Genomic DNA, 24,922 nt, shown 5'->3' with positions numbered 1-24,922 from the left:
TTGGAGTAAAAGAATGATTCCCTTTAAGGGCCTGCAAGGCCCTGTATGATCTGGCTCCATTACTTCTCTGAACTCATCTCCTGTTGCCCTCCCATACTGGCTTCCTTGCTGACTCTCTAACATACCAGGCTTATTCCCATTTTGAGACCTTCACACTAGCTACTTCCTTTGCCTAGAATGCTTTCCCCTCACACATCCTGGCTGACTCCCTTACTCTTTGTTTTAATATCACCTTTTCAGGGAGGTCTACTCCCACATCCTATGAAAAATGTAATCTCCCACAGCTTCCCCACATTTAGCATCTATTATCTTCTAACAAACCATTCAATTAACTCACTTTTGGGTGGGGGTGTTGTCCCCTGACAGAATATAAGTTCCATGGCAGCAGGGTTTTGTATACTGATATATTCTACTTAGAAATAATGACTAGTTAGGTGCTCAATAAATAGGATCTGAGGGGAAACAATTATTTTTATTCCCTCGATCCTTTATTTTTTAAAAGATTTTTTATAATGTTTATTTTTGAGAGAGAGAGAGAAACAGAGAGCAAGAGGGGGAGGGGCAGAGAGAGGAGACACAGAATCTGAAGTAGGCTCCAGGCTCTGAGCTGTAAGCACAGAGCCTGATGTGGGGCTTGAACTCACAAACCATGAAATCATGACCTGAGCCTAAGTTGGACATTCATCTGACTGAGCCACCCAGGCAGGTTCCCCTATTCCCTTTATCCTTAACAACAATGGTAAGATAAAAGAAAGAGCATTTGCTTTAACATGACATCACAGAAACACATATGTACATATCCCACCTAAAAACACTTACCTCTACAATCTTCTCTCTGTTTTTTGTTGGGTTCATGGGAGGCTCTGTGAGTAAGATTTTACAATTTCTGGTATCTATGTTAAGTTTCTCTGGTCCAAATGTATAATCCCACAGGTGTTTCATGTCATCCCAATTTCTTACTATGCCATTTTCCATAGGGTAGTTAACTTCTAACATTGAGCGTAATTCACTTGCCTCATCACCAACCATGAGATCCTAGAAAATTATAATATCAAAGCTTTAGTCCAAATTTTTGCATAAAATATCTTCAGAAAACTACATTCCCATGATATTTTGGAAAACTTGGGAATAATTAATTTTAATCTTTCTGGCACTTTCAGATAAAGTTCTTCATTCCACAAGTTTAAAAAATCTTTTCTTTCAAGAACAATGCCTTGGAAAGTTTAATCATGAATAATAAATTTTTACGTACAACGTGGTTTAAATCAATAAATGGACCTTACCTTTAATACATATGTTTCCAAAAGAAGAGCATTAGCACAAATAAACCCCACATTTTCATATTTTGGAGGGTTTTGTATGAGGTTTCATCTGTTTCTTTTGCTCAAATGTTCAAAAAATAAGGCCTGTGATATGTGAAATAGCACATCAGGGAAAAAAAGACTTGTAGAAAAATGCTCAATGCATGCAGCACAGTTCTTCGTACTAAATATCGAAATGGTGGTAAATGATACGTTTTTATGGACTATAAAGCATAATGAAAGAAGCTAAAATTAAATGATTCTTTATTATACTGTAATAATGCAGATATGCACCACATAACTTGCAAATTTCACAAATTTCTACCTGCATATACCTAAGTTAGAATTGAAATTGAGTTTCTATACATGCCTCACCAAGATCAATGAAAATTTGTAGAGCTACAAAAAAATTAAGACACAGGGAAACAATTTCTAAAAATCATCTCATGAGCAACATTTTCAATCTTAAAATATAATACTGGAAAACTATGCGATCACACGTGAAGTGGAGTACTCACAAGTCTTGTCTCCAATGAGAGCACACTTAAGATGCACTTAAGATGACCCACATTTGAAAAGTCAAATTTTGTACGTATAATAGAGCTAATGATGTCCTAGAATTTAAGCTTATTTTAGAAATCAGCTAGTCAAGATATTAAAAAATCCTGATTTCTACATATACTGATGAATTCAACAAAAAACAAAAATCAGAAATAGCTACTATTTGCTACAATACCTTAAGTTTAAAACATGAAGAAATGAAAAAATAACATTAAAATGTCTCAAAATGAAGTTTAAACATATAGGAGTTTAAAACTTTTGAAAATAATAATTAAAAACAGGTGAGGTCTCGAAAAAAGATTTCTGGAAAATCCACTGAAAGCAACAACAAAAAGGAAAAACAAAGTTAAAGCAGATGCTAGAAATGTTCACTAAAACTTCTCTGTTGCAACTAATTTCTTATAAAGTTAATTTACCATAACTCAAATTTACCGTAACTTAAATATTAACTGTTTAAAATCATCTGATAGGAAAACCCAAAACTAAAAATCTGTTATCTGTGAATTCTAGTCAATGACACACGTATGTTGAATTATTTAGGGAGAAGTACATGGATACTTTGAAATACATCAAAAAATGAGATAGACTGATGGAGAGATGAATAAATATGTGATAGGTCAGTAGAGTAAATATTAATGTCAGAATCTAGGTGATGGGTATATGGGTTTCACTATAAATTCTTTCAACTTTGCTATACATTCTAAATACTTGTTAATAAAATGTTAAGGGGGAAATCTATACCTACAAGAACATACATTAGTATTGACCATTAACAAATATAATACACAATTTTCTTACTTACTTTCCTCTAGAATGTATCTTTCTACGTGTTGCACAAAATTAATTAATTAATTAGATGGCTTATATAATCATTATACATTCACAATTATAGTTCAACAAATTTAGAATAAGTCTGATCTGATTTCATCAGAATATTTACTTTTTTTCCCATGCAGGAATAGGGACTTACATATGTCTGACCCAACACCAACTCAAAATAAAAGCCTCATCTATCTACTTCTAGAACATACATACTATAAAGAATTAACTGAAAGAAACATCTGGCATTGAATATTTTACCATCCCTCTGAACAAAGAGGAGGGACAGTTAAAATGGAAAACAGGTGTTAACCGATTAAATTAGTACACGTATTTGTGAGTAGTTCAAGCACCTAATTTAAAATTCATCTCGATCTAAAAATTTTAATTAAAAATACCCTAAAACATATAATCATCCCTAGAACATTTCACCTTCCAAAAACTACAAGTGCCAAGAGCTTTGTAACTTGCCCTCATACCTCAGAACCTTAGATTTTTACCACCCATCTCATCACTGGACTTCAAGCCTAAACTATCACCTACTACCTGAAAGAATAAGAAGTCACAGTAACTGTCAGAGATGCTGTTTCACAGGCATTTATATTTTATGAAAAGCAGGCAGTGTAGCTTATATTTGCCAAGAATTATTCTGAACAATGTCACCTCAAATTGGAAAACAGTGAACACACTTTAGAACCAAAGTCTCTGTCAAAGCTGCTCACAAATAGTATCAAAAACAGACAAACCTGAAAATACCTACTACTGAAGCACTTCAGGACTATCACAAAAAATACATATTAAAAGAGTGAATTGTCTGGGATGTGCCCATCTTGAGTTCAAAAGAAAAAGGAGCCACACAATGGTATTTATTTAGGGGGAAGATCTGTTGTTTATGGAAAAGTCTTACAAGACTTTCACATTTTTCTTATTTATTCTCAAGTAATGTTGTAAAATCTGCTCATCAATAAAAATGGTATAGGAAACAAGTCAATCTCTTTTCCTCCCCTTTTACTATCTATAGTTCATTTGCTTATTAAAATTTTGCCCAGTTTATTAAATACTATGCTATATGTGCTACCAAACTGGAATGCAAAAATATACAGACTATGATAGGCAATGTTCAATTTAACACTGATCAATAAAATAGATTTATCCAAATGTAACAACTTCATCCCAATTCTCTGGATCATACATATCCTAAATAAAGCTGCTTGGTTTCTAATATTATGCACACCACATTCCATTTTAATTATAACATTCATCTATAAGAAACACAAGGAAAACAATTCAAAACTATGTTAGTAATTAGTTCTGGTTTGGTCCATTGTATGCAATCAGGAAAGTACAGGACTTAATTAGTTGCTACCCAGTTGAAGCAATGAAAAAGGTTAAAAATCAAAGGACTTAAAATTAAAATATGGAATCACCCCCCTCCCCAATACTACAGGGACACAAAACAACAACTACTGTCCCATCAAGCAAAAGTGGAAAACAAACAGAGAGCATGTGTGTAACCTCACTTACCATCTTTTTGTTATTCTACTTCAACAGGTCAAGAAAGGTGAAGAAAGAGAAGGTAGAAGTAAGAGTCAGAAAAGGCCTAAATAAAATCCTCACTGAAATTTTTAAACATAACAAGCAATAGAGACAAATTAGGTAGAGGTCAGATGCAGTACTATATTTTACGGAGTTAATAATTAGGGCCAAAGTAACATGGACAGTTATTACTCCTGAATGAAAATTAACTCATTAAACAATTTAAGTTTCCAGTTTTTAGTCTATCACCACATTTTAGCTAACAAAACACAAAAAGTATAAGTCAATCCACTAGGCACAGGAATTCCAAAAAGTCAAGTTTCTTTAATTCTTTACTGAATTTAAGAATCTTAAATAAGGAAAATAAATGATAACAGAAAAGGTCTAGCTGAGTAGGTAGAGGGTGAGTTTAGACTGCTTTTACCAAGTGCTAGTAGTCCGGTTAAATTTGACACAGATTTCTTTTACTATTTTCTACTGGAAGAACAAATTAACTTGAGAGACTTAAAAGACTGAGCAGATTGAACAGAACTGAGCCAACAGAACACAGAATGACAAACCATACAAGCAAATGCTACTGGGGAATTCCTCAGCAAAAATGTCGTAGAATATGGGCTAGTTTCATTTCTATCACTTGGCCTTAAAAAGCAAGAAAGTGGGAGTGAAAAGATATGTAATTATTTCTGCCATGTTAGAGAATAAAAATGGTTATACATGACGTATCTTTACACCTCAAAAATGTTATTATCCATAAAGTATACAAAAAAGACATTCTTTAAAAGCCTGATACTGAATAAAAAGTGTGACTTCCAACTTCATTAAAAGAAGTTTGTCCTTATCACTATTATCAGTTAAATTTTAACTCGTTCATTTAAGATTAAATGCAATCAGAATGAAAGGCACTCACAAAAAGAGAATAAGGTATCCCCTAAATTTCCCAAAAGACCTTGAAAAAACCATTATCATGTTGAATGTTCCGAAAATAACAAAACAGGGGCCAGAATCATTCATTATTTTAAGTCTTTAAGAATTTAACATAGAACCTAAGTTTCAGTTGTGTTTTTATTCACTGTGTAACTCAATTCTGTAGTAACAAGGGCAGAGAGCTACCAAGTAGCTAATCTCTACTAGCTATTATCACCTTCCTAGATATCTCAAACAAATGTCCCAAAGAGGTACATCCTAATTCCTATTTCAAATGACTCATAATCTAACTGAAGTTTTGCCAGACTGTCCAGATAGGACCAACAATGCTACCTTGTTCACAATTCACTCAGTAAACAGGCCCCTAAATTCAACTGCATCGTTTATAATCAGATCCCTAGGCCACCTGAAGAATTTAAGTCAATTGGTGACCAACGACCTTTTGATTGTTCTATTTCTTTTCTTTCTTTTTTTTTTTTTTTTTAATATCGTAACTCCCACTTGATTTCCAATCCCCTGAATACAGAGAAAAGTCTTATCATCCTTAATGTCCAGTCTCTCATGTTAAGTACAGTGAGTAGGCAATGACAACTTTCCCTCCTCTCTCCTCATGGGAAGATAAATAATGCAAGGCCAAATAAAGACTTGCGGGGCTTCCTCCTGCACACTATGGAAGTCAGTTATTATATTAGTGAAAAAAGAAATCAATAAAATTGATACCCTATGTTTTCCTGACTAGCTATATTCAAAAGTAGGAAGATCAGGCCATGAGAACATGAAAAGTCTTAGGTCCCAAATAGACACTAACATATAATGAAAAATATATGGAATTGAAAGACATAAAAATATCAGGCTGATTTCTTTTAAACATTATACGTAACAGAACTTTGAGTCACTAATATAATATTCACATCAATATAGAAATCTTATTAAGAGTTTACTCCATTCAGAGAGTAATGGCATCAGTCATACTTAAAGTCAGATGAAATTAATTTCAGTTTTTGTGCCTTTCTTCAAGTGTTGATATAAATTAAAAATACAAGAAATTCAGTCCTCCCTCTTTGCTTTTCATGGCATCATATCTTAAAACTACTTAATTCAAAGAACCCCTCACAAGTTTTGATCCTCATTTATCAATAAATCAAATATTACCTTGATTTCAATGTTTCCCACTTTGGTGGTTGATCTGATAATAGGTCTTCCAACCAAAGCTGGGAAGATGTGTTCTGGAAAGTTAGAGCCTGCATATCCACACTTCACAAACTGGAAGAGAACAGTAAAAGTGGGTTAGTGTCGAGGTATTTACTATGTCCATTTAAAAACAGCATCTGAGGGGCTCCTGGGTGGCTTAGTCACTTAAGCATCCAACTTTGGCTCAAGGTCATGATCGCGCAGTTTGTGGGTTCGAGCCCCGCATCCGGGTTCTGTGCTGATGGCTTAGAGCCCAGAGTCTGCTTCAGATTCTGTGTCTTCTTCTTCTCTCTGCCCCTCCCCCACACTCTCTCAAAAAGAAACAAAACATTAAAAAAAATTTTTTAAATAAAGAATAAAAATAAAAAAGCATTTGAAAAATACCACTTTACATTTATGCAATATTTTAAACTTTTGGTGCTTTCAAATTATCCAAAGTAGTCACCCAACCTATCATCCTCCTTTTATTTCCTTTATGGCAGTGACTACTTCCAGAGTTCATGTTTACTTGCCAGTTAACTGCTTAATTAGTGCTTAAATCTCCCAGTACAGAGAAAGTCTCAGGAAAGCAGGGAGCTTAACCTGAGCAGTTCATGGTGGAGCCCAATGACTCAGAGACCTCAGCACACAGTGGTCACACAAGTGGGAAATGGACAGATTCACTCAACAAATGCTAAGAATTTTTTAAAAGAGAAACGTTAGAAACTGAACAGAACTAAAGCTTCAATTCTTTTTTTTTTTTTTTTTTTGAGAGAGAGAATGTGAGGGGGGAGGGGACAGAGAGAGAAGGAGAGAGAGAATCCTAAGCCGGCTATAAACTGTCAGCACAAAGCCCAGTTCAGGGCTCAATCTTACAAACCACGAGACAAGGACCTGAGCTGAAATCAAGAGTCAGATGCTTAACTGACTAGCCACCAAGATGCCCCCTAAAGCTTCAATTCTAAAGCAGGCTTTCATTCATCTCTGGCAATTCCCTTAAGCAAAATTTATCAAAATAGCGGGGGGAGGAAATGGCATCTGGACTAGCATCACGTTAACGCAAACATTTATTAGGCATTTTTAAAAATGTTTTTATTTATTTTTGAGACAGAGCACAAGCAGGGGAGGGGCAGAGAGAGAGGGAGACAGAATCCGAAACAGGATCCAGGCTCTGAGCTGTCAGCACAGAGCCTGACACGGGGCTTGAACTCACGGACTGTGAGATCATGACCTGAGCTGAAGTCGGACGCTTAACCGACTGGGCCACCCAGCTGCCCCTATTAGGCATTTTTTTTTACCATTTATATTTTCATATTTAGATGGTTAGTAATACCAGGTAACATAATTTTATATTCAGACAGTGTACTCCTTCAATGAGGGCATAACATTGACTCTGATAATGTTTAAGAAACTGATACACCAGGAAACTTAACAACCACAGTAAACTGAAAATAGAAACAAGGTTTTTTGTTGTTTTGTTTTTTATTTCAGAGAGAGTGAGTGCAAGCAAGGAGAGGGGCAGAGGAGGAGGAGGAGGAGGAGGAGGAGGGGGGAGGGAGGGAGGGAGGGAGGGAGGGAGGGAGGGAGAGAGAGAGAGAGAGAGAGAGAGAGAGAGAGAGAGAGAGAGAGGAGCCTGATGCGGAGCTCAATCCCACGACCCTGGGATCATGACCTGAGACGAAATCCAGAGTCAGACGCTCAACTGACTGAGCCACCCAGGCGCCCCAAACCAAGGGTTTTTAATTCTTATACCAATAATATAGTCTGCTTAGTCTTACTTTTAAGAGCAGTCACTGCAAGGAAAATGCAATTAAAACTTCAGGGCAAGAGGAGGAAGCTACAGAACAGGATATGTAATCATAGTCTCTACTCTCTTCCTTAACAAGTCTCTATTCAATGTGCAAGGATGTTTGTGTCTATTGATGAATCCCAAGTGCCTAGAACAGTGTCTGGCATATAGTTAAGTGCATACTATATAATTGATCAATAAAAACTAGAAGTTTTGTTGTTGTTTTGCGAGTATGATACTGCGATTATTTTTTTTAAATGCTTATTTATTTATTTTGAGAGAGAGCAAGCAGGGGAGGGGTAGAGGTAGAGAGAGACAGAATCCCAAGCAGGCTCCATGCACAGAGCCCAAAGCAGGGCTCAATCGCATGAACCATGAGAGCATGACCTGAACTAAAATCAAGAGTCGGATGCCTAGCTGACTAAGCCACCCAGGTGCCCCGTGTGATTATTTTAATACAGAGCATATGTTTCATATTGAGAAAAAGTGCATTGTTCATGGCTCCAGGCACCATACATTCTCCGAGAATTAAGGAGAAAAACAGTATCCGAATGGGACACATGACAGCAATAACAAAAAGGCTGACAGAAACTTTTAACCTACCCCTTGACAGAAAGCTACTATCTACAAGGAACAGTTTTATTTGATGGTGGTAAAAGTTAGCAACAATCTTAAACTTACCGACTTTTGACTAACTCCCCAAAATACAGAATTTTCTTATTTCAAAGATCTCTACAACAACCTTGGTGGAAATTTTGATGAACCACATTTAATTATAAATAGCCAAGAACATTCTGCCATCCAGAATTTCAAATGAATTGTAAGAATTTTATAAATAGAGCTTTTAAAATATGTTAAAGTCATGACTTATGCAGATTAATGCTATGAAAAAAATCTGTCTGAAATACCACCTGAATTCCTACCCTCGCAGTTCATATTTACATTCTAGAATCTACATAAAACATACTGTTCATATACATTTTCTTCCAAACCCACAAAACCTAGTCCTGGTCAGTTTACCTCTGAGCCACCAAGGCTGGGGAATTTTTCAGTTACAGATACCCATTTCTAAAACTACTTACTGGATTATCTTTCAAGGCAGTAGTACAATATGATGGCATAAGGAACAGATTACTTGTTTGCTCATACCTACTTCTCCACTTGAACAGTGGTTGACAGTGAAGAACTACTATATATTCTTACCCTAAAGGAGTGTTAAATGGAATTCAGTAGTGCTAATCCATTTTTACAAGATGTCTTATCAAGTATTTATCAGTGAGACCCAGGAGTTGGAAAGACAACTGCCACAGAGGAAATGAATAATATCTAATATTTTCAAGTACGTTCACATTAAGAGGAAAAAAATAAAACCTCTCACACTCTTCTAAATCCTAAACTCTTTTGTCCTTAAGTCAAAATTCAGCTCACTTGATATGAACTCAAATGATACGGAAGGACAGAGAATCTCTTGTCATTATTATTCCAACCATACCCAAATTTCTATATAAATAAAATCTGTCATGAGCATCAGCCCAGTATCAGCACTGGTCATAATTTACCTTATATTCCAAATATAGAAAGTAAATACTATGCAGATATTAAATTCTTATGTTTACCTCAAAGTAATGAACAGATAAGGACACTGCATGGGCCAAAACTGTCCATTCACGTAGCTGAAAATGCTCACTTATCTATGTTTTAAAGAAACTGTGAATGACTGAAAAAAGAATCAACAAATTTGTAAGGGTCATCTTCAGCATATTAAACATAAACAAATGATTTAAGAGAGAAATCATTTAAAACTGGAGGTGGGAGGATGAGCCTGGCATAGGAAATAAATCAAGTCCTGGTGCAGGGGGGAGGTTGTGAAGGTTGACATGCCTCCCCTCTCATTCTGAGCTACACATACTCAGGAACATGCAACATGGCAAATCCATAAATAATCACAATAGTCAATGTTTACTGATTATAAATGTTCAGATGGGTGGCTTATATCTTAAAATTCTTTTTTGAGCATATTTTAAGGGATAAAATAGTTGCCAAGTGACTAACATAAGAAGACCTCCCTGAAATTTGAGACCCTCTGAAACTATAAAACCAATTGTAAACCTACTTATTTGTGCTTTACAAAACAAAAGCAAATTTGGCTTTAATTCAAAGATATCAATCACTTATTAATGAAATTACTTATTCAGCTTAAGCAGTAGCTTATTGGAAACAGATGCTGCCATAGCAATCCAGCGAGAGCGCTCCTACAGGGTATTACATACTTAGTCAAAACGACAATAGCTGCACTCTTTTGCATTATTTCAAATGTGAAAGCATTAATAGCTATGATAACAAGAATTTAATTAAAATAATCTATTTCTTAATAACATAAAGTGAACAGACAATCCAGCATTTCCCTTCTTGCAAAAAGTCAGTACTTAAAAAAAAAAAAATCTAATTCATGTAATAAAATGCAAAGAAAATAGTCTTTTCTAAACTACTCAATTAGTATCCTTTCAATCCTTGAAGTACCTCCCCTACTCTAATCATTTTAAGACTTGCACTTAGTTCTCTCATTGTGTGTTTAAGAAATAGATTTTACCATATATAGTTTCCTCTTCATAGCACTGTGGTTTGAACTGGCTCCCTTACTTGCCACTGAGTCATCAAATGGTAAGAACATGAACAGTATAATGTTCTTTCAAGCAAAAATTAAAACAAAAAAATCCATCTACATTTGCTCTAAAAGTACCTTTATCCCCTCAAATAATAAACTGGGATTTACAAAGCCTCACTTGGGCTTATTTAATTTGTATTTTTCCTTTATTAATTTAGTTTGATGGTGTTGACATAATCATTAATTTAATTACCTAGTGACTATTCTGATCTTAAACCACCAAAATACTTATTCTATTCCAAAGCATTTTGCAGAGCGAAGCCGAATTTGTTTTTGATTTGTTTACACTTCAAGTACTCCTAAGTTCAACATATAAATTAGCATAAATCTGATGAAGCAGGTCATAAACAACAACAAAGCTGAGAATTATAAATGAAAGTATAATTATTCTAGCACCATAAGCTACTTTGCATCACTAGACCCTAAAAATTGTACCAGTCACACAGTAGCCACAGAAGTCTTCCTGGTCAGTGAGCTATCTCAGTGCTGATAAAAATCACCCAACTTTGGTAACAATACACATCAGGGATTTGGGCCAACTCTTGAAAGACAGCTAAACCTAAGCAGATCTCCAGACTTTCACCTATCTGGCCATTTTCAGTAGCTCTATTTAGAGGGAGCTAACTCTGTGTTAGGTTTGAATGGTTATGAAGATGGAATGCATAAATTATTGGAATCAGATGAGTTTTCCTCCTCTGGGCTACCCTAATGAGGGAGACCCTGGTATAGTTGGGAGCTAGTGAGGAAGAAAGGCAGGACCAAATCTGGCATGTGATCATAAGAACTCACCCACTCTTAGAGCATTCAAATTAGGGCCTGACAGAGGGGTTAAAAAAAAATCATCAACTTCTCAAATAGCCTAAGTTTAAAACCTAAAACGTATAAGAGGCAAGTTGCTTTCGGAAAACAACTACTCACATATGAATACCTTCTGTAATATTTAATTGTAGATAACTCACTATAGCTTCAGGTACCTAAACAAAATCAAGATGACTATCAAGTATAAGCAGTAAGAAATCTAGAATTTCTATATTTAGAATCCTCTATGGGGCGCCTGGATGGCTCAGTCGGTTAAGCGTCCAACTCCAGCTCAGGTCATGATCTCAACAGTCCGTGAGTTTGAGCCCCATGTCGGGCTCTATGCTGACAGCTGGGAGCTGGGAGCCTGCTTCGGATTCTCTGTCTCCCTCTCTCTCTGCCCTTCCCCAGCTCATGCTCGGTCTCTCTTCTCCTTCAAAAATAAATAAACATTAAAAAAAAAATTTAGGATCCTCTAAATTTTCAGAAATATCACAGCATTCCTAGCTACATATCACACCAGAACTGTTTCTTCACTTGAAGACAATCATGTCTATAGAAAATCTGGAAAAAAAATTAAAATAACTAGAAACATAACACCAGTACATAAATTTTTGTTCAAATTAACTACATTTTTCCTTTGTGTCATAGTAATTGATCTTTTAAGGCACAAGATTCTTAAATTATGGATTAGCCATAAGACTAATCAATAACATACAATCAGCTTTCTATCAAAGGTAAACCAATAAAATAGTAACATAAATGAATTCATGGCTAACATTTCTATTCTAATTGAATATCAAAAAACTCATACACTACAAAACACAGGGTTGGTTACCCTTCAAAGAGGAGGAATCCATTGAAATACAACTGTCTCTGATTTCTAAAAAAAAATTTTTTAATGTTTATTCATTTTTGAGAGATGGAGACAGAGCACAATCAAGGGAGGGGCAGAAAGAGAAGGAGACACAGAATCTGAAGCAGTCGCCAGGCTCCAAGCTGTCAGCACAGAGCCTGACGCGGGGCTCGAACCCAGGGACTGTGAGATCATGACCTGAGCCGAAGTCGGATGCTCAACTGACTGAGCCACCCAGGCACCCCATGATTTCTAAAGAGAATATCAGGCGTATTTACAAAACAAAATATTTTAAATTCAATCTTTGAAGCTTTAAATTTAGTTAGAGGTCAATTTGAGGCTACAGGGGGAATCAGGTTACTATATTTTTTAAAAGCACCTTCAACTGTAAAAGTAATACACACTTATCCCCAGTCTCACAGGTAACTACTATGAACATACCTTTCCCTCTAAAACTTTCATGTACAAGTTTGTGGTCTTACATAAACGTATTTAATAAAGAACACTCACACAAACGGGATCATTCTAAAACTTTTTAAAAACTTAACCAGTAAGTCTTAGACATGTTTCCATAGCAGTGGATCTTTTTTTAAGCATGCCATTTTGTATGGATGTCTCATATGAGAACTCTTCTTACTCTCGTGTTTTCAACTTAGTTCATATAAAACTCATATAATTATTGCTTGTAAAAGTCTGTAGCACAGTACGGGCAGTGTTACGTCAGTAAATATCAGCTCCTTTTTTCCTCTCAACAATCCAGTTTCTAAAATAATTTCAAGTAAAATCTTTTTTTTTTTCAGGGTACACATAGTGATTTGACAACTCTGTATGTTATGCTACACTCACCACAAGTGTAGCTACCATCTATCACCATATAATGCTATCACAATACCAATGACTATAATCCCTATGCAGCACCTGTCATCCCTGTGATTTACTCATTCCATAAGTGGAAGCCTATTTTTTAAATTCACATGTCACATTCATGGAAAAGAGGGGGAAGTTACAAAATACTGCAACTCCAAAATGGTTAGAAATCACCGTAATGTAGGGGGAAATTATCACTATCGATCTCATCCCGAATAAGTAACATTTCTGTCTTCTAATGTGCTGCCCTAAGTAAGTTTTCTTTTGGGTGGGGGGTTGAAAGTAACAACTTTCAAGTGATTTCTAAATCAGTGTTTTAGCCAGATTTTTATAATCACTTCCCTTTTAGAATCTAATCTAACATCTAATATGATCTGTGTTCTGCACCTAAGGAAAAAAATGAAGGCGGGGGGAATACCAAAACGAATCAACTTCCTCTAAGGTCCAAAATTAACACTTGGGCCTTGAAAGGTCCTAGATCTCCCAATATCAATGGAACATACTGTCTCTGTGGGGCTGCACCGGGGCCAAATTCCCAGTATGCAGAGCAAAAAGTAAATGATGCTTTGCTAAAATCCACCCCCCCCCCCCCCGCCCCTCAAAAACTGCGAAAGGGCTGCGGCTCATTGCATGACAGCACTTCCCCCTTTTTTTTTTTCTTTAAACCCGTTTCCTGCCTCCAGTTCGGTATCTTCCACTATACAGGAAGAGGAAGGCCTCTTGGTTCTTTCTCCTTTCGACACAACCAGCGACCCTGGGGAATGGAACCCTCAACGAACAAACCTACCCAGCCTTTTTACCCCTCCAGTCCTTTAGCCAAACTGTCCCCGCTCGGGCGCGGAGCCGGCCCCTGCCAGGCAGCAGACTGGATCCCCCGTCCAGCGTCGGCCTCGCCCGCCGCCCTGACCCCGAGCCGCAGGGGTGGCAGGCTCGGGGACACCAGGGCTGGACTCTGTCCGCTAGCTCCCCACGCCCGCAGAGGCCGGAAGAGCTGCCCCGCGCCCCTGGCCCCGGCGGCCGGAGGGCCCAGGGGTGCAACCCTGGGCGCCGAGGGCCGGCGCGCCACTAGCACATCCCCGCCCGGGCCTGTTGGCCACGGCTTCTCCGCCGGGTTCTTACCCCGGTGCCGTTGTCGCACACCACCACCTTCCTGCCCTGGCTGTCCATCGTCCTCCCGGAAGAGAGCCGCCGCCGCCGAACGACCTACAGCCCCTGCTGCCCGGCCCTTTCCTCTTCCTCCTCCTCTTTCACAGCCCCTCCTTCGGCCCAACTTTCTTCCCCCAACCGGAAGTCACTGCCCGGCCCCACCCGCCATTTAAGACACAGCCTGCACGGAAGCGGTGGAGGTAGGAGGGAGGGGGCCGAGACTGGCAGCAGTACGCTCCAATAAGAGATGGAGCCTGCAACTGAGGCCCCGCCTACAACTCTGGCTTCAGCTTCTGTTCCAGCTCAGGCGTACGGGTTACCGCCCACCCAGGTTCTTCCTCACCGCTTTTAGTTCCTGGATCTTCTCCCGACCGTAATGGCGGCAGATCTGGCGGATGCGTCGGCCAAAGGCGTTGCAGGAGTTGAGGGGGTCGCTTACCGGTCTGCAAAAGGTGCAGGCAGTTGAAAGACCCTGGATCTGTTGCGAGATGGCAGTGGAATGTAGCGAGGAGAGACAGCCGGGAGGGCGGAGGGCATGGGAAGTAAACCTGGACTTCCCCGCTGACGACCAATGAACATGGCTTGGTGTATCATAGCTTTTAGGCCTTTTTAATGAGCAGAGCGGGGATGGATACACACACATGAAATCATGCGTTTATATTCGATGTCTCCCAATTCCAGCCCAACCCTTTTTTACCCAATTTGCTCATAGTCAAGCGAGCAGGAGTGGGTGCCTACCTTTTCAGCGTCCTCGCTCACCACCTCCCTTCCAACAGCACATTGCTTCACTCTTCTTCAGTGTATGTACTGTTTGAACCCAGAGTCTCGGCTTTGAAATCAGACAACCCGAGTTTCAGATATGGCCCTGCCACTCAAGAATTTTGTGATTTTGGACATCTCCTTGCTTATGCATAGGAATACTAACCTCTACTTCCATGGGTGGTTGTGAGGATAAAATGCATAAAGTATCCATTCAGTGGTGGCTATTTGTTATTAAATACCTTTAAATATATAGTTCTTTCTATTTATAATGCCTTTACCTTTTTCGTCAATCAGGAGACTTCTGCTCATGCTCTAAACCCAGTTGTCACATCTATGAAGACTTTGCTGGATAACCCTCAAGATGCTCTTTACTCTCTTTCTTCACTATTAGTTTACCGTGGGTATGTGAATAATATTTTTGTCCTTATCACACTCAACAAATATTGGATGAGTGATATTAAAATTTATCTAGAAAAAATGCCATCATTTTTGAGAGGTGAGAACTAGAATTGTGCCTTTCATATGGCTGTACATGTACAGGGACTAGAATAAAACCTGGATCATGAGCCCTTCAGTCCAGTATTATAATACTAGGCTGCCTCTCAATTTTCACTTTGTTCTGTTCTTAGACCAGTGGTTTCTACACTGTCATAAAGGCATAGGCGACTTTATTCTAATTTAATCTTACATGGAACCTCAACATATAAAATAGATTAAAATCTGCCATCGGGGCGCCTGGGTGGCGCAGTCGGTTAGGCGTCCAACTTCAGCCAGGTCACGATCTCGCGGTCCGTGAGTTCGAGCCCCGCGTCAGGCTCTGGGCTGATGGCTCGGAGCCTGGAGCCTGTTTCTGATTCTGTGTCTCCCTCTCCCTCTGCCCCTCCCCCGTTCATGCTCTGTCTCTCTCTGTCCCAAAAAGAAATAAACGTTGAAAAAAAAAATTTTAAAAAAAATCTGCCATAATTGTTGGAAGTTTGAGAAATTAGAACGGACAGGAGTCCTCGGAAATAGGTCTTCCCCGCACCTGCTTCAGTAGTGGTTAAGGTACCTCAGCCTGCTAAACAGTGCATTCATTCACAAACTACACATCTTCCTTTTGTGGCCCCAGTGCCTAACACTGTGCCATTTTCCTCCTGGAAGTGTATTTATTTGGTCTGAGCAAATTGAACTCAAACATTTCTGTGTCCTTTTAATTTTCCTCTCTATGAAATTAAATTTCAAACTTTTATTTTTTACTTTTAAGGAAATCATAATTTTTGTTTTCTTACAATTATAGAAACAATACATGCAGATGATAGAAAGTATCAACAAATATCTATTCACTACACTAATGAAAATGCAGCAAACCCCTTGATTACGCAAATTCAGATTCAGTACTATTGGTAACTGGCTCCTGCCTTCTACACCAGGCACAACCTGGTCATTTCACTTTCCTCAAAATAATGTGATCATACATTTTAAGGCAATTATTTTGGTGGGGGGAGGGGAGGGAGACTTCATTTCTAGCCTTCTGTGGCGATTTTACATACATTATTCCACACAAAAATCTTACTAGGTAAATATCCCTATTTTACACATGAGAAATGGGGGCTTTAAAAAATTAAGGTTAGCAAGGTGGTAGGATAGAAGCTTACATAACAGAAATCAATATGTTTTCATATGTCATTAGTGAACAATCTGAAAATGAAATTAAGAAAACAATTCCATTTCCACGAACATCAGAAAACTCCAAATAAATTAAACGCAAGGCCTATACACTGAACACTGAAACATTGTTGAGAGAAATCAAAGAAGATCTAGGTAAGTAAATATATCATGTTCGTGGATTGAACATCCATTGTTAAGATGACAGTTCTCTCCAAATTAACCTATAAATTCGAATGTAATCTCTATCAAAATCCCAACAGACTTTCTTTCATTTTAGAAATTGACAAGTTTGATCCTAAAATGTATACAGAAATGCAAAAGAATCAGAATAGCCAAAACGATTTTGAAAAAGAAAAGCAGGGGCACCTGGGTGGCGCAGTCGGTTAAGCGTCTGACTTCAGCCAGGTCACGATCTCGCGGTCCATGAGTTCGAGCCCCGCGTCAGGCTCTGGGCTGATGGCTCAGAGCCTGGAGCCTGTTTCCGATTCTGTGTCTCCCTCTCTCTCTGCCCCTCCCCCATTCATGCTCTGTCTCTCTCTGTCCCCAAAAATAAATAAACGTTGAAAAAAAAATTTAAAAAAAAATTAATTCAAAGGGATCATAGATTTAAATTTAGAAGAGCTAAAACTCTACACATTCTGGAAGAAAGGACAAGAAAAATCTTTTGATGTTGAGGTAAGCAAAGATTGCTTGGCTACAACACCAAAATCATGATTCATAAAAAAAATGATAAACTGGACTTATCAGAAATTTAAAACTTTTTATTGATGTATTAAGAAAAATAAAAGAAAAAAAGAAGCCACAGACTAGGAGAAAATATTTGCAAATCATATATCCAACAAAGGACTTATATCCAGAATAAATTAAGAACAACAATAGTAAGACATATTATCTAATTTTAAAGTGGGTGAAAGATTTGAATCAACATTTCACCCAAGAAGTTTTATGAATGGCTAACAAGCACATGGAAAGATGCTCAACATCATTAATCCTTGAGGAAATACAAATGAAAACCCTAATGAGAGTGGTGGCCTGCAGGCAGCAAGGCCACAGGTGGGCTGGCTTTGGTGCCCCTCTGCCAGGTAGTCAATGCAGGGCCTCCCCAGGAACAGCTGGGACTGCAGGGCAGGCGGCCCTGCTGGTTGGTGGGAGCTGCTAGGCGAAAGCCTTGCACTCCTGCGCAGTTTCAGCATCTTCCTGCAGGGCTGCTCTGGGCAGTGGCCTTCAGCACGTCGAAGCTCAAACCAAAGAACCAAAGCATGAAAGAAGATACGGTTTTTAGATACTTCCAAACAAGCCATAATTATGCTGTCCATCCACTTTGCAAACCTAGCAGGTCTCATTGAAGAGGATCCTTGTTCACTTCAGCTTCCTCTTGGGACACAACTGTGGGCATGCTGCTCACCTACATGGGCGTGCAAGTCCGTCTGCGTCTTGATAGAGTGGCAGCAGTGAGAGTCCCCGTTCTGATGAACGTGGAGACCTTCTGCAGTGCAGAGCCTAAGGCAGTGTGCTTTTTAACACCATGATCAAGTCTGTTGTCTTCATCATCCTCCTCACACATCAGTGGGAAAAGGTGGCCCTATTGAGTCCCCTGAAAACTCAGACCTGAAACTGGCCATCATCATGCTGATCATCCCCTTCCTCGTCAATGCTTTGATGTTTTGGATAGTGAACAACTTCAGGAGAAAGGGGAGGACGAAAGCTAAACTAGAAGAAAGGGGAGCCAATCAGGACTCAAGGGAGGAGAGCAAGGTCCACTGCAGGAGGGCTGAGTCCCACGTACAAGGAGTCGGAATCTGCGATCCTGATCTCAACGGATGACAAGATGGAGGTGCGCAACGTGGAGGGGCACCTGCGCAGACCAATGCCCTGAAGGCTGCCGAGAAAAAGGAGCACCGCTTACTGTTGCCAGTATGATATTCCCATGCTGAGGTCAGGTTTGGGGGCCCAGCCAGCTGCCTGGTGGGCCAGCAGTCACTCCACAGTGTCCTTCCCGTCTCTCTTACTCTTCCCTGCCTCTTCTACCTCCACTCCTCTTGCTATCTCTGCTCACTCCCAGAATACTATGGGAGGACCCACCAATACTGAGGGGAACGTGGTAGTTGGAGGCATTACAGTGAGGAAAATATGCAAGTGTAAAAAAAAAAACAAACTATAATGAGATACCGTATCATACCCACACTAGAATATCTGTGATCAAAAAGACAGAAAATAACACATGTTGGATGTGGAGAAACTGGAGCCCTCCATTGCTGGTGGGAAGGTACAATGGTGCAGCCACTTTGGAAAACAATTTGGTAGTTTTTGAAAAATTTTAAATATAAATTAGCATACCCAGCAATTCCACTCCTAAGTATATGCCCAAGAGGAATGAAAACATATTTCCACAGACTCATACACAAATGTTCATAGCAGCATTACTTATAACAGGCAAAATGTTAAACAATTCTAATGTCCATCAATTTGTGAATGAGTAAACTATGTGATATATGCATACAATAGTATCGAGCAATAAAAAGAAAACAATACATACTATAAACATGGATGACCCTAACAAACATTATGCCAGATGCAAAAAACTACATATTGTATAATTCCATTTATATTAAATTTCTAGAAAAAGCAAACTTGTAGATAAAGGAAGTGGATCAGTGATTGCTGGGGCTGGGATCTAGGTTTGGCTGAGAATAGGCATGAGAGAACTTTATAGGGAAATGAAAATGTTCTAAAACTAGATTTTGGTGATGGTTGCACAACTATATACATTTACTAAAAATCATCACACTGTACATTTGAGATATGTAAAATATATTTTATAATTTCAACAAAGTTGTTTTAAAAAATTAAGTTACCTTCCCAAATTCACCTAACTATAATATATCCAAACTATGATTAATCACATGCCTGGCTGACTCCAAAGCCTGAATTTTGTTTACCCTTAGGATTTTTGGAAACTCCAGATCTGTCATGAACCTTAAGCCCCACTTGGCATCCCAGTTGGGGATGACTTTCCTGGAGTAATTTTAGCATTTCACTTGGACCTGATTTATCCTCTGTGCTTAGGTGGAAATGGATTGGTATATTTTTATGGTTATAGAGTAAAACAATATTAAAATACACTTGTATTCCTAGATATGTATCATGCTTGAATTGAAAAGGAAAACAATGTCTTCTAGTATTGAAGTAAAATAATAAAAATAATAAACTCTTTTCTCTCCAGAATTTATAGATATGAATGATTTCCACAGTATAGTTTCCTCAAAATATTAAAAATAGAATTATCATATGATCCAGTAATTCCACTACCAGGTATTTACTCAAAGAATATGAAGGGGCGCCTGGGTGGCGTAGTCGGGTAAGCGTCCGACTTCAGCCAGGTCACGATCTCGCGGTCCGTGAGTTCAAGCCCCGCGTCAGGCTCCGGGCTGATGGCTCGGAGCCTGGAGCCTGTTTCCGATTCTGTGTCTCCCTCTCTCTCTGCCCCTCCCCTGTTCATGCTGTCTCTCTCTGTCCCAAAAATAAAAAAAAAAATAAAAAAAAAGAATATGAAAACATTAATTTGAAAAGATATATGCACCCCTATTATATTGCAGCATTATTTGCAATAGCCAGTTATGGAAGCAATCCAAGTGTCCATCAATAGATGAATGGGTAAAGAAGATGTGATATATACACAGACATACACACACACACACACACACACACACACGAATATTACTCAGCCATAAAAAAGAATGAAATCTTGCCATTTTCAACAACATGGATCTAGAGGGTATAATGGTATGTGAAATAAGTCAGTCAAAGAAAGACAAATACCATATGATTTCAGTCACAGGTGGAATTTAAGAAGCAAAACAAATGAACAAATGAAAAAAAGACAAAAAACCAGACTCTTAACTATAGAAAACAAACTGATGGTTACCAAAGGGGAAATGAGTGGGGGAATGGGTGAAACTGGTGATGGGGATCAAGGAGTGCACTTGTCATAATGAGCACTGGGTGATGCATAGAATTGTTGGACCACTGTATTGTACGCCTGAAACTAATATAATACCATCTGTTAATTACACTGGAATTAAAAATTTTTAAATTTTTTTCAAAAGAATGGTTTCCTTAAAAATACTGTTATTTGTATCTGCAGTATCTAAATTAATGAGCAAAAAATCCCCTTCGGGATGTTTTGAGTAGAACTCTAATTCACTCCAAAGATGTTTACTCATTTTAGAAACTGGTAGTGTTACCACATGTATTACAGCATATTCTGTACCTGAAAAACTCAGGAAGAGGACATCCATGTCATTTCTTTAATTATTTAGTTGTAAAAGTCACTAAGTCAAAAGATTTGTATTTATCCCAGAAAAGTATTTCTCCATCTTGTCAATTATCTAACCTCTTCCAGGTCATTCCCATTTGTGTTGCTATGAGAAACATTTATGTTAGAAGTGTTAAGTCAAATTAGATGGAAGTAAGTTAATCCGTTTGAAAGTGTTTCAGACATCACATTACTACACTCCTAAATTCTTCAGCATGCCTATAAAAAATAAAGCAATCTCTTACAAAACCATGGCATCATCATATGTAGGAAAAATTAGCAATCCGTTAGATTCCATATCACCTAACACTCAGTCCATATTCATATTTTCCCAGTTGTCCCTACAGTGTTTACAGCTGTTTTTCTTCCTAAACCAAGATCCAATCAGGCTTCATACATTGTTTTTGTTGTTACGTCTCTTTAATCTCTTAATCTAGAAGTCTTCTCCCTTTTTTTTCTTCATGAGATTAACTTTTTGAAGAAGTCAGATCATTTGGCTATAGAAATGTCCCATGTTCTGGATTTGTCTGATTGTTTTCTCATGGTCGATTAAATTTTAAATGACATTTATACATAACTTTGTTATAGGCAAGGTGTGTTGTATGGATATTCTTTGCTTTGTATTGATATCAGAAACAAGTGAAAATCTTGCAATACTGTAAATAGTGCTATTGTCTTGATTTAGCCGAGGATGAGCACAATTATTATGAACGCACACACACACACACACACACACACACAAATAGGGATCTGTGATCTGTGATTCCATATCTCTGTTGGGGAAGGGAATAAATAATATGAAAGTTAATAAACTAAATGCTTTACTATCCAATTTCCTTTGTTTGTTTGTTTGTTTTTAGTAAGCTGTCTGCCCAATGTGAGGCTTGAACTCATGACCCTCACATGTTCTACCAACTGAGCCAGCCAAGCACCCTTTTCCTGACTTCATTTAGCCTCTTACTTGCTTTTGGATGCTCTGTATAACATAAGTACATCTCAGTATTGGAGGAAAATAATTCTGGAGAATTTATGTGCTTTATGATTTAATAGCTTTAAGTTATTTTTTTAATAATCAATTTGATTACTATTTTTGGCTTTTAGCTTGGAGATTTTCAACACATATAGAAGTATAGTAAAATGAACCCTATAAGCCCATCAGCTAACTTCCGCAGTGATCAGCTTTCTGCTGTTCTTGTTCCATGTTTCCTTTCACACACAGTTTTGCTATTCTTGTTTGCTGGAGTATTTTAAAACAAATCTCAGGCATCATGTTTTGCCTCCTTTAAATACTTTGGTATGTTTTCTAACAGATAAAGGCTTGAAAAACATAATCACAATACCATTATTATAGCCAACCAAATTAACAAATTCTTATTATCTCCTAATATTCAGTCCATATTCAGCTTTTCTCAGTGATCTCCAAAATGTCCTCTTTCATTTGTTTTTTTTTTCAATCAAGATCTCAATAAGGCCTGCATATTGTATTCGGTTGATATGTCTCTTAAGACTATTTTAGTTCATGACACTTCCCTCTCTTTTCTTATACCATATTTTGGGTGAAGAAATTGGATCATTTGTCCTCTGAAATGTCCTCATTCTGGATTTGGCTGATTGTATCCATGCAATGTTGTTTTTCTTGTTCCTCAAGCCTCCATATTTTCTATAAACTGGTAGATCTAGGAGACTGATTAGATCTAGGTTCAACTATTTTGGTGAAAGTATTTCATGGGCAGTGATATGTAATTCCTATCACATCACATTTGAAGAAACACAATGCGTGGATGTCCCGCAGTTAGTGATGTTAACATTATTCAGCAGATTTTGGTTTTATTCAATGATCTATTACAGAGTTCCCCAGGAGTTTGTCACTTAATGGTTGAAGCAGTCATCAATGATTGTTGCCTGTTTGGACCAGAAAACAATCAAGTATAGTTTGCCTGACCCACAATTTCTCATTTCCAAGTCTATTAGGTTTTGACCTAATTATCCACTGCAGGTGCTTTCCAAGAGAAGAATTATAGTTTTAAAACTAGGTTAATTAAATTATTTTTAAAATAAAAAAACAAATCTCATAGGCACTTAGTGTGTATAAGCTATAGTTTTAGTTGGCATTTTAGTTGTGATATTCCTCATTAAAAAGGTTAATATTCCCTGCCCACATCTCACCATATACAGAAATTAACTTGAAATGGATCAACGATGTAAATTTAAGAGCTAAAACCATGAAACTCTTTTAAAAACATAGGGGATATAAATCTTCACAACCTTGGATTAGTCAATGGTTTCTTAGATGTGATACAAAAGCACAAGCAACAAAAGAAGAAATAGATAAATTGGACTTCACCAAAACTGAAAACATTTGTGCTACAAAGATACCATCAAGTGAATAAAAAGGCAACTCACAGAATGGGAGAAAATACTTGAAAATTATACACCTGATAAGGGACTTGTATCTAGAATATATAAAGAACTTCTAAAATTCAATAATAAAAAATAACTAACCCAATTTTAAAAAAGGAAAAGGAGAGGGCACCTGAGTGGCTCAGTTGGTTGGGCACCTGACTCTTGATTTTGGCTCAGGTCATGATCCTAGGGTCATTGGGTCAAGCCCCACAGTGGGCTCCATGCTTAGCTTGGAGCCTGCTTGGGATTCTCTCTGTCTCTCCCTCTGCCCCTCTCCCCTGCTCACGTTCTCTTTCTCTAGAATAATTTTTAAAAAATAGGAAAAGGATTTGAATAGACATTTATGCAAAGAAGATATATAGAATGGCCAATAAACTCATGAAAAGAAGCTTAGCATGATTAGCATCAAAGAAACCATAAGGTAAATGCAAATCAAACCACAATGAGGTTTCACTTCATACTCACCAGGATAGTTGTAATCAAAGTGGCAGATAATAACAAGCGTTGACAAGGATGTGGAGAAATTGGAAGCCTTATCGATTGCTGGTGGGAATGTTAAATGGTATTGCTGCTTTACAAAGCAGGGTGGAAGATCCTCAAAAGGATAAACACAGTTAACATATGACTTAGCAATTCCACTTCTAGGTATATATCAGGAAAATGAAAACATATGCCCATACAAAAACTTGTACATAAATGTTCATACCAGTATTATTCATAATAGCCAAAAAAAGTAAACAGCCCAAATGGCCATCAACCAATGAGTATACAGACAAAATATAGGGTGTCCAAATATGCATACTGGAATATTATTCATCCATAGAGAGGAGGGTAGATGCTACACAGATGAACCTTGAAAACATGATGCTAAGTGAAAAAAGCCAGTTACAGTTCCATTTGTAATTTATGATTCCATTTATATGAAATACCCAGAATGGGCAAATCTGTAGAGACAGAAGGTAGATTATGGTTGTCTAGGACCAGGTTGGTAGGTTGTGGGGAAGGAACAGAGAAATGAGTGACTGCTAATCAGTATGCAATTTCTTTTTAGGATAATGAAATGTTCTAAAATTGCTTGTGGTAATGGTTGCACAACTCTACTGTAGTATTCACTTATTTTTTTTCTAGTTTTATTGAGGTGTAATTGACATATAGTGTTGTGTATATTTTAAATAAGTGAATTTCTCCACGAAGCCTGTTTTTTAACCTTTCAGGATGAAAGCTAAAGTACTCCACTCAGGGCCAAATTGCTCTACTATTAAGGGTAGACTAGAACTTGAATTACTGATTCTATCAGTACTCCCTCCAACCCAAAAGCTATTCTTCCTACCAAACACTCTAATGCTATGACTTAACAGCACTC

General features: G+C 37.9%; 1 protein-coding gene, 1 long non-coding RNA gene and 1 pseudogene across 3 annotated transcripts in view; 2 read left to right on the top strand and 1 right to left on the bottom strand.

Moving 5' to 3' along the window:
- The window catches only part of ACTR2 (actin related protein 2), a 38,752-nt gene extending 24,099 nt beyond the window's left edge, over window positions 1-14,653 (bottom strand). Inside the window, exons 1-4 of one of the 2 annotated variants that reach the window (XM_043603520.1) lie at window positions 14,406-14,571; window positions 6,294-6,404; window positions 4,206-4,220; window positions 820-1,035 (exon numbers count right to left, since the gene is read on the bottom strand). In XM_043603520.1, coding sequence (XP_043459455.1) covers window positions 820-1,035; window positions 4,206-4,220; window positions 6,294-6,404; window positions 14,406-14,453 — 390 coding nt within the window. In that variant the 5' untranslated portion in view covers window positions 14,454-14,571. Of the gene's footprint in view, window positions 1-819; window positions 1,036-4,205; window positions 4,221-6,293; window positions 6,405-14,405 lie in introns of both variants that reach the window. The other variant, XM_043603521.1, reaches the window with a different exon arrangement.
- A 23-nt stretch (window positions 14,654-14,676) lies between these two features.
- Window positions 14,677-15,760, top strand: LOC122496919. Its single transcript, XR_006300987.1, has 2 exons — window positions 14,677-14,884; window positions 15,489-15,760. It is a non-coding gene; the product is annotated as an uncharacterized LOC122496919 (long non-coding RNA).
- Window positions 15,761-17,859: 2,099 nt separating this feature from the next.
- Window positions 17,860-19,111, top strand: LOC122467082 (annotated as a pseudogene).
- Window positions 19,112-24,922: the final 5,811 nt, after the last annotated feature.

The sequence above is a fragment of the Prionailurus bengalensis genome, chromosome A3 (assembly GCF_016509475.1).
Source record: "Prionailurus bengalensis isolate Pbe53 chromosome A3, Fcat_Pben_1.1_paternal_pri, whole genome shotgun sequence".
Classification (NCBI taxonomy): domain Eukaryota; kingdom Metazoa; phylum Chordata; class Mammalia; order Carnivora; family Felidae; genus Prionailurus; species Prionailurus bengalensis.
The sequence above is the reverse complement of the archived record's forward strand: the minus strand, read 5'-3'. Positions and strand labels throughout refer to the sequence as shown.